This window comes from Gorilla gorilla, chromosome 1 (genome assembly GCF_029281585.2).
Source record: "Gorilla gorilla gorilla isolate KB3781 chromosome 1, NHGRI_mGorGor1-v2.1_pri, whole genome shotgun sequence".
Classification (NCBI taxonomy): Eukaryota; Metazoa; Chordata; class Mammalia; order Primates; family Hominidae; genus Gorilla; species Gorilla gorilla.
Genome location: NC_073224.2, coordinates 103,652,006 through 103,662,586, shown reverse-complemented (window position 1 = coordinate 103,662,586; position 10,581 = coordinate 103,652,006). Strand labels below are relative to the sequence as shown.

General features: G+C 39.1%; 2 protein-coding genes across 2 annotated transcripts; both read right to left on the bottom strand.

The window, feature by feature from the left end:
- Positions 1-595: 595 nt before the first annotated feature.
- On the bottom strand, positions 596-814 carry LOC134758420 (small proline-rich protein 2D-like). Its single transcript, XM_063705722.1, has one exon. It carries the CDS (start codon positions 812-814, stop codon positions 596-598), a length of 219 nt encoding a protein of 72 aa, XP_063561792.1.
- A 3,812-nt stretch (positions 815-4,626) lies between these two features.
- On the bottom strand, positions 4,627-5,677 carry LOC101134637 (N-lysine methyltransferase KMT5A-like). Its single transcript, XM_055359595.2, has one exon. The coding sequence runs from the start codon at positions 5,643-5,645 to the stop codon at positions 4,698-4,700; it is 948 nt and encodes a 315-aa protein (XP_055215570.2). The 5' UTR covers positions 5,646-5,677; the 3' UTR covers positions 4,627-4,697.
- Between the last annotated feature and the right edge of the window lie 4,904 nt (positions 5,678-10,581).

Here is a 10,581-nt window from a genome sequence, read left to right as displayed (position 1 = left end):
TTGAATAATATGTTCCTTGAATCAATCAAAACACTAACTAAGGAAAATAAAACGGGTTTAAAATCACACAGAAATAATCTTTAGTATGACCCAAAATTCCTACAATAATCATGAGAGCCTGGTCCTGGGGACCAACGAAAGATAGAAATAAATCCAAATGATCATATGATATTGTTAATAAAGTAGGTTTAAAAAGAAATGAAATATCCATTCACAAAAATATAGGCATAGCTACTTTATTCAGGGAGTGAAAGAAAAGTGACAATTGCACAGATAGTAGAAGCTCATGCCAGGTGACAGACAGACACAGAAGACATCAAAATAATTCTTTGATGGCACGCAAAGAGAAGCTCTGAAAGGCCGGTACAGCTGAGGACTTCCTTTGCTCAGTCTCCACCTGGACAGTGGCAGTATGGCAGCCTCAGAAAGGAAACCTTTTGCTGTCGGGGATCATCATGGGCAGATCACAGGCTAAGGGGAAAGAAGCTCCCTGTGTATCCCTGGATGGCTTTGATGAGAAGATGCAGGTGGAGCTGTGGAACAAGGTGAGCCAATTATCCTTATCCTTTCTTGGTCCTGATGAATTCCGAAGCTGTTACTTGCTCTTGGGTGGACACTTTGGCTGGCAGGGTGGGGAAGGTGTCACCAGAGGATATTTCTGCTGGCACTGCTGAGGTGGGCAGGGCTGTGGACACTTTGGTGGTGGGCAGGGCTGAGGGCACTTCATGGGTGGACATGGCTCTGGACGCTTTGGCAGGGGGCACACAGGAGGTGGCTGGCAGGGCTGCTTACATTGCTGCTGTTGATAAGACATCTTGCTGGAGTCTCAGAATCTGAAAGAAATTATATAACAGGGTTCACAGGAAGGGATTCCTACAAAGAAAAGCCAACGTTTATGTAATACCATGGGCTATTTCTCCAGTCTCCAAAAAATTATTTAAACTCCTAATTCCCTTTTCATGACTCTCTGGTTTCTCCTTTCCACTTTAGCAAATTGCTTTATCAGCCCTGGGAAATCCTGTGTTTTCTCATGCAATTTTTCTAAAGAAAATATCCCTGTTATAAAGAATCAAGCATGAAAATAACCACTTCATGAAAGGCAGTCACACGTTCAGATACTCTGGGCAATCTCAGAAGCTATTCCTATCATCATTATCTGTTGTAAAGCCCCAGTGGGCTGATGGGCAAAGAGCAAAGGGCTGTTTGGGAAGAATTGCAGGCTCTCACACCTGCTAAAACATAAATGTTTGGAAAGGACACAAGAAAGCTATAGAAAAAAGGAAAAACACTTTGCTTTTACCTCTTCCTCAAATCAAAGCCTTCCTATTAACTTCGCTGTTCATATGAACACCAAGCTACTTACAAAAAAAAGCTAAAACAATGTGTCATTATTATCTAATCCTAAGGTTCCATCCACTAAGTAGTGTCAAAACTGTCATCAGAGGTTTGGATCAACCATACTTTCTGTCTTCAGATTAAATTCAACTTTTGAGGGCCCAAAGAACAGATAAATTCAAGTAAGCAGACTCACCAGGTTCTCCGAAGCAGATCGGTGCTCAAGTACCAGGAGTTTAGGAGTCATGCGGCTGAGAACCTCTTCACAGGGCCTGCTGCGCCACCCAGGGGAAAACGGAACTGCCTAAAATGGGCTGGTCCAGTAATGTCCCATCCAAAATGCAAATTTATCTATAACTGGTATGACAGGGAATCTCAAAAAAGGAAATATGTTCTGAGGTCTCCCACTGGATTAAGTGCTCATGACTCACAGAGGCCCTGCCTTAGCTCTCAGTTTCAGTGACTTATGGCAGAGAGAAAATTGGGGGATTCTCTAACTGGTGGTCCAAGGCTGTCTTTCTTGATTGGGGGAAAGGATCCCTTTCTATCTTAACCTTTCCCTGAATTGTAAAACTTCCTGCTCTGATCCACTTTAGCTGATTTCTATATTGTTGTACATGAACTCAACTCTACCTCTGCTCCCTTAGTATAATTTGCCAATTTGCTAGAAGTAATGAGAAACTGAACATAGTTCTATCATTGGCAAGTCCTGTGATCACAGGTAGGTCACTTCTCCTCCCTGGGTTTGAGTCTTTCTCTGTTCACAGGAGAGAATAATACCTGGCTCTGGGTTGGAGACTGTCCATATTGTGCTATTTGTAGACTCTTCTTCAAGACTGAAATTTTTTCATCTATCTCTTTTTTTGTTTTCCTATATAATCCTCGGTTTGACCTATATTCTTTGCGTTTTTAGAGCTGTCTTTTCCACCCAATCCATAGAGGCATTTCTCTGCTAGGACAGATTCCACAGTGGAATCAAGTCCCCTCAGTGCTTTTCCTCCTTGCTGCCCTCAAAGATGTGTACTACAGACCTTTTAAGGAATTAAAAAATGTACTCTTAATCGCCACATTAAAGAAATGGAGAGAAGTGAACAAAAACCACAAGGAGTCACCTAAAACCTATTTATTGAACCATGCCTGAGACAATGGGGTTTTCTAGATATACAATCATGTCATCTGCAAACAGGGACAATTTGACTTCCTCTTTTCCTAATTGAATACTGTTTATTTCCTTCTCCTGCCTAATTGCCCTAGCCAGAACTTCCAACACTATGTTGAATAGGAGTGGTGAGAGAGGGCATCCCTGTTTTGTGCCAGTTTTCAAAGGGAATGCTTCCAGTTTTTGCCCATTCAGTATGATATTGGCTGTGGGTTTGTCAGAGATAGCTCTTATTATTTTGAGATACGTCCCATCAATACCTAATTTATTGAGAGTTTTTAGCATGAAGGTTGTTGAATTTTGTCAAAGGCCTTTTCTGCATCTATTGAGATAATCACGTGGTTTTTGTCTTTGGTTCTGTTTATATGCTGGATTACATTTATTGATTTGTGTATATTGAACCAGCCTTGCATCCCAGGGATGAAGCCCACTTGATCATGGTAGATAAGCTTTTTGATGTGCTGCTGGATTCAGTTTGCCAGTATTTTATTGAGGATTTTTGCATCAATGTTCATCAAGGATATTGGTCTAAAATTCTCTTTTTTGGTTGTGTCTCTGCCTGGCTTTGGTATCAGGATGATGCTGGCCTCATAAAATGAGTTAGGGAGGATTCCCTCTTTTTCTATTGATTGGAATAGTTTCAGAAGGAATGGTACCAGTTCCTCCTTGTACCTCTGGTAGAATTCGGCTGTGAATCCATCTGGTCCTGGACTCTTTTTGGTTGGTAAGCTATTGATTATTGCCACAATTTCAGCTCCTGTTATTGGTCTTTTCAGAGATTCAACTTCTTCCTGGTTTAGTCTTGGGAGGGTGTATGTGTCGAGGAATTTATCCATTTCTTCTAGATTTTCTAGTTTATTTGCATAGAGGTGTTTATAGTATTCTCTGATGGTAGTTTGTATTTCTGTGGGATCGGTGGTGATATCCCCTTTATCATTTTTTATTGCATCTATTTGATTCTTCTCTCTTTTCTTCTTTATTAGTCTTGCTAGCCATCTATCAATTTTGTTGATCCTTTCAAAAAACCAGCTCCTGGATTCATTAATTTTTTCAAGGGTTTTTTGTGTCTCTATTTCCTTCAGTTCTGCTTTGAACCATGCCTATGTGGTTCCCCACAGCAGAGAACAAGATGCATAGACTCACACCATCATATGTAAATTCTGGAGACTGGAGATACACACAAGGCTCTTCCCACTGCTGCTTCTACTTTTATATTCCTCACTGCTCCATAAATCAGTTCCAGTGCTGGGGAGGGTTAAGGCCTTCCCCCCATGGCCTGGATTGCCAGGTTACCTGGTAGTGTATATCCTGGAGGCAGTCCATCCCCCCTCATACTCTGAAAAACTCTGTTTTCTGCCTGGCTCACAGTGTAGGTTGCAGCCTGCAGCTTCTTTCTTTCTTTTTTTTTTTTATAATTTTTTTTAATTTTTATTATTTTTTAAAATAAATTCAGTGTTCACATTTCTATAAAGAATTAACCCAGTTTCAGGAAACCCTGCCCCAGCAGGGCAGGTAAGCAACACTCTCCCTGCCCACATCTAGTTTGATTTCGCGCCCTGATGCTTCAAGGTGCCCAGAAAAGCGGCAGCTTGTGGAAGAGGAAATCTATGCCCGGCCCGTGCTTGGGGCCCAGGGCTCAGTAAGCTTTCGAGAAAGCAGAGGGGAAGATAGCTTACTGCAAAAACCTTTTTAAAAAATATTCATACACTTCAGTGAGCGCCTGTTGAGACGTTAGGAGAACAAGAGCTTGGAAACATCCCGTCCAGGCCATTGGGAGACAGCGTCTTCCTCACACCCCGTCCCTGGATGTCAGGGGTGCAGGGGGAAGGTCCCGGCTCTTCCACTGGAGAAAGTAGACTCACCTGGCTTCCTAGTTCATGTTTGACTATTTCCTCTAAAACCTGTGCTGAGTCTTTGACTGCATGCACGAGAAGCACAAACGTTCGGCTTGTATGCAAAAAAAGTACAAAAACAACTAGAATATAAAAGTTTTGGTAATATAAGGCCATCTGTTCAAGTCCACCTTGGAAACCTGTAACAGATATTTAAATAATACAGTGAAAAGGCATCTTAATATACTTTTTAAAAACATCTGAAGTAATCCGCTAAGATTAAGTGTGTAAAAAAAAATTCAATTCCTTTTGAGGGCACTTTGTCCTTTGAAGAAGGGAAAGTGGGGCGGGGAGGGCACGGGGCCCACCGGTTAATGCTTCAGCCACGGGTGGGCTTCAATGGAAGCCTTGCTGTGGTCCCCATAGTCATACAAGAGCTCCTCCCCAGCCGCGATGTCTCGGGAGGCGATGAGGATGAGGTGAGGTACGCCGTCGATGTCGTGCAGTTTGGTTTGGCAGTTCCCACATTTGCTGTGATTGATCAGCCTTCCTAGGCGATTTGTCTCTCTAGTTGCATCCACGCAGTAGGTTTTGCTCAGATACTGAAAATAGTACATGTAGCAGCCCGTGGAAGGGTCCTGTGCGTACAGAGCCTCCCGTTTCTTGGCGTCGGTGATCTCGATGAGGTCCCCGTGGTATTCCACCACAAAGTCACCCCGGGAGAACTGCTTGGTGGCAATCACACCCCTGCCTTTGCCATCGATGAGGTCAATCTTCATTCCTTCTTCCTTCCCACTTTCAATCAATTCATCTATTCTTTTCCTTTCTTCAGACTGCAGCTCGGCTTTGCTCTTCCTGGAGCTCCTTTGGACAGGGTAGAAATCCGTAAGTTTGCGATTCTGTTGCGTTTTTCCTTGAGCTTTTTTTCGGGGGGCCTGTTTGCCCTTGATGGGCTTTTTCAGGGCTTGCTTGGCGATGGCTGCATTGGTGGAATCACAAGATGAGGGTGGAGTTTTTGGAGGTTCTGCTGCTTCATATTTTTGGTTTGGAAAAGGTACCAGGTGACCTCTCCTGGCGTCTTTCATCTTCTGTTCCTCGGACTTCATGGCGCTCCGTACTGCGTTCCCAGCATTTCTTTTCTCTTCTCGATTCCTGTAGATTCCGGCTAATGGTTTCCCCTGGCGTTTGACTTCGTGATGTGTAACTGAGTTCTCTTCCTGAAGGGGGAAACGCATTCCAGAGCATTTGTTCGGGCTCATGTAGGAATAGATCTTTGACTGCCCGGTAAATAGGTTCTCCTGCAGCCCGGCCAGGCCCATGGCGGCGCGCCCCGCGCCCTCGCCGCCGCCGCCGCCGCGTGCAGCCTGCAGCTTCTTTCAAAGGATGTATGGGGTTTTGTTTTTTTTGTGTGGGGTTTTTTTTTTTTTTTTTCAGTTTTCCTGTTAAGTTCCTGCATTACTTCCTGGGAAAAAGTTCACAGTGTGGATCTCTACACACTATTTTGTCTTTCCAAGTGAGAGAGGCATGCTAACAATGTCTCCAATCCACTGTCTTGGAAAAATAAAAACAAACTTCACTCAGAATTTTAAGGCCTTTATCCGTTGACTCCTAGCAGCCTGTATTGCTGATAAAGTGATGCTAAGGATTACTTGGAAAAGGAATTTCTTTATAAATCTGGAGGTGGACTTGAAGATCCAACTAAAGAGGATCTTTTAACTTCAGGGGACAAAGGAGCCAAAAGTCCTCCTGATTGGGTATGAGAGTTGATGAGGAAAGAAAGAGAAACAGAGTAGAATGATGAGGGAAACCTCAATGTGTTTTTTTTCTCTTAGCTGCACAAATTGTGGAAGGTAGCTGAATCCTGTATCTGCTTTGAGACACTTATTTCTCCCACACATTCTTTATTAGGGAATTACATAAGGATATTCTTCAATGAGTAGTGGCATAAGCTCAAGAAACAGAAAGGTAGAGAAATGGTGGGTTTAATCCAGGAAATTATTTAAGAAGGGGAGAGGACAAGGGGTGTACAGGAGACCTGGAGAGCTGTCAGCACAGACTGGAAAAAACAAACAAACAGAGGCCTCCAGAAATGAAAATCTGAAAAAGAAGAAGAAGAACAGACTCTATATCATCCTTTAAATTTTCAAACAATCCAATAAGAAAATAAAGGCTATTGAAGCTTTTAAATATAGATATGGAAGAAGCTAATAAATGCAGCCCCTGCAGTAAATTCTTATAAAACTGCTTTGTCAAATACAACCATCCAAGAGATATAATCTACTAAACATCTCATAGATGGAAAGCTATGGTAAGAGAAATAGTAGTTAGCAATGTATCATTTTAAATAATGAAATAAGCATAGTCATCTGTAGGCACTGAGGTCATAAAACAGAGCGTCGGTATTTATAAACCCTAACAATGTGAAAATTTCTATATAACTAGCAAAAATGTTGAAGTAAAAACGGGTTGGGAAGATACAAATTTACTCAACATTTATATTGGTAATTCTATAATTAATATTTGATATTGAAATGTGGAGATAAGAAAATAATGACTCCAAATGCTTTGCATTTTAAGACCTGCTTATTCAGACTGTTGCAGAAATCTGAGCACGGGAGAAAATTTTGCCTGAAGTTTGACAATTCTTAATTATATCTTGCTTTCCTTTTCTTATGTTAAATTAAATTAATGCATTAAAAATTCCAGCTACGGCACTTCTCTATTCTTTCTTTTTCTACTTACTATGCATGGAAAGGTATCTATAATGATGGCTGTTCATGTTAATGATGGTTACTTTGGAAATAAACTGTGATTATCTTTGGGCAAAAAGAAAGAGCATAGACTCAGAGAGGATCATAGCTTTTCTGTGCTGTTGAAGTTTTTTAACTTTATAGCAGTATCATTGTAAATAAGACAGAAATGGTAGCTATTTTGGTAGATAACCACAAGAAGGTTCACAACTGGACTGTATGTACTCTAACACAACTTTACACAACACCTACCATTGCACCATTTACTCCAGACCTACTGAACGACAAAGTAGTCTCTGAAATATTGCAGGTGTCTGTGTGTGTTCTCTGATGTTGCCCCCTGCGTCTGGAATACTTTACCTTTCAGCTCTCCCTGATGATCACCTGCATATACTTCTACAATCTGCTCAGTCATCTGGAGGTTTTCCTTGCTCCACCCCTATCTTCTCAAGTAGAATCAAATGACCCCAACTGTTTCTTATAGAACATAATTTTAACACAGTATGCATACCAGAATTGCAATTATTTTATTTTACATATGATTCTAAGGTTTTTGAGGGCAAGCAAAATGGCTTATCATTTATCCCTTGAGCTTAGTGGCTGGCAAATATATACTCAAAACTTATGAAGGCAAGAAGGAAGGAAAAATCAGATAAATAGGGTGGGCATGTCAGAGGGAAGAAGGAAGAAATGAAAGAGAGTAAGATGAAAACAAAAGAAGAGCTAAAATAATATGTCTCAACTCAAACAACTACAGGCTTTCCGCCTTTTTGAAAAAAAGAATATGCTTGCATGTGTATTTTAAGTATTAGTCTTAGTAACTTTCCCAAGTTTTTCTGCCCCAACCACATAAATACTAACAAAAGATAAAGAAATACAGGATAAACATATGGTAAACACATATCAAAGAAAACACTTGACAAAACAAATCATTTCATTCAGTACCTTACTATTTCAGTGGACTAGCTTGAACATTTTAATTGTATTTTTAGTTGTAGTTATGACATATGTATTATATAATAATAAAATGGTACACAAAATTTTACAGAGAAAAAAAATGCTGCCTCTCACCTCATCATTTGACCATGCAATTTCCTATCCTACTTAAGCTTTTCTGAGAGAAGGAAGGAAGAATAAATACAGATGAGGTAGATTTCAGAGGTGAGTTTCAGTTCATGTTGGGCTTTGTAGATCACTGTAGAGACTGTGTCTCATATTCTGATTTAGAAGGGAAGTATCTGGCTAGAGAAGTGACATTATCTTTAAGAGGTTAATTCTGACTACTGTGTTGAGCATTTGTTATATAGAGCAAGGATGAAAGCGGGGAGAGAGTAAGGAGGCTATAGAAATAATGCAGATATTCAGGTGGCTTGAAGCAGGGTCATAGCAATATCTGTAGCAACAGACAATTCAAAAATAAAATGTTAAAATCCACTTATAATAACATTTGAAATAAATACCAAAAAACTTTAAGAAAAGATGTGCAAGACCTTTCACTGAACACTGTATGCTTCTCTGCTGAGAGAAAGTAAATAAATGGACAGATATTGCTTGTTCATGAATCAAAAATTCAGTACTGCTAAGTTTTGTCAATACTGTCAGTTCTTCTCAAATTGAGCCATAGATTTAGTATCATTTCAGTCAAACCCCCTCAGTGTCTTTTAAAGAATTAACAAGCTAATTATAAAACGTATGTGGAAATATATAGTACTTGGAGCAGGACAAATGAATATTTATTCTAGAACCAAACTAATCAGATGTAGTATTAGCATAAAAATAGATACAGAGATCAATAGAATAGAATAAAGTTCAAAAATAGACCCACATGGATATGTATCTATATCTGTATAGTTAGTTGGTTTTCAATGAAGGTGTCAGGGTAATTTAATGGGCAAAAAAAAAGAAACTTGTCAGCAAATGGTACTCAAGCAATTGGATATTGATATGGGAAATAGTGAATCTTGATTCTTACTTCACATATACAAAAATTAATTCAAAATGTATCACTAAGATAAAAAATAAAACATTCTGCAATTCTGGAGGAAAACAGGAGAAAATCTTAGTTACAGTGGGTTAGGCAAATTACCATTAAAGCTAAGTATCCAAAATATACTAAAAATTCATAAAAATTAGTCAGAAAAAAACAGCTCAATAGAAATGGGTAAAAGCCTTTAGCAGGCACTTCACAAGAATGTATGTCAAAATGATTAATAAACATATTTTTAAAAACTTCTAAAAGACATTAATATTTAATAAAATGCATATTCAAAGTACAATAAAAGATAATTATGCCCATACCAGATAGGTAAAACTATGAAGGGTGACAATGATTGATTAGCTGAAGGAGGGAAAGGAAGCATAAAATCTACTACACAGCTCTAGGCATTTAAATTGGGACAGCATTTTAGAAAACAGTTTGGCATCACCTGCCAAAGTTGAAGATGCACATACTTCTGGGTGTATACCCTGGAGAAATGTGTGAGCATGTGCACCCACAGGCAGGAAGAAAACATCATGATGGCACTATTCTTAACAATACCAAATAGGGAACAACCCGATGTCAACCAAGAGTAGAATAAATAAGGAAACAAAAGTGTTGTGTATTTATACAATGATATACTAAAATGCAATCATGAATAAGCAAAAATTACACAATGATGGTTGAAAGGAGACAGGCAAAAAAATGACATACTGTATGGTTCCATTTATATGCAATTCAAAAACTGGAAAACTTAACTGTATCGATTAATATAGATCCCTCTATATTAATGGTTAAAAAATAAAATAAAAAGCAAGAAAGTAATTATGTTAAATGTCAGCAGAGTGTTTACTTCCAGTGATGAAAGTATAGAGTGTTATTGAATAAGGCAATGTGGGGTCTTTAGAAAGTTTGGTAATGTCATTTTTCTTGAATTTGGCATTGGTTGCATGAGTGCTCGGCTTGTAATTATTCATCCTGTACAGCTAAAGTTTATGAACTTTCTGAATGGGCTGATTATATTTCGCCTAAAATGAAGGATTTTTTATTTTTGTTTTTCTTAAAGACAAAATGTGGCCTGGGGGTTAGGAGGAACTGTCAACAACATTAAGCCAGAGCTTTATTCAACAGCTTACTGTTAAGACAATAACTTGGAGTTATTCTGTATTGCCTTGTGTAAACTTTACCTTCTAACATTCCTGTTGGGGCTTGGAGCACAGCAAGAACAAAATTCCGTAAGCATTCTGCTAGCTGCAATTTGATGAAACTAATCAAATATATTTCCCTTTAAGATGTGAAAACAGGTAGACCTACTTTTCATTTGGGCAGTCCCTCTTAGCAAAAGAGTTTTAATTTATTCCTCAGTTCTTTTCAACTTTTAAAAAAAATATGTTTGAAATACCCTATGTACTTCTGGTTGAAATGCTGTGCAAAAGTAATTATATACAATTGTTGAGTTATGTACAATAAAATTTCAAGACTTTGACCATCCTAAGATGGCTGTCAAACTTCAAATATATATCGAAA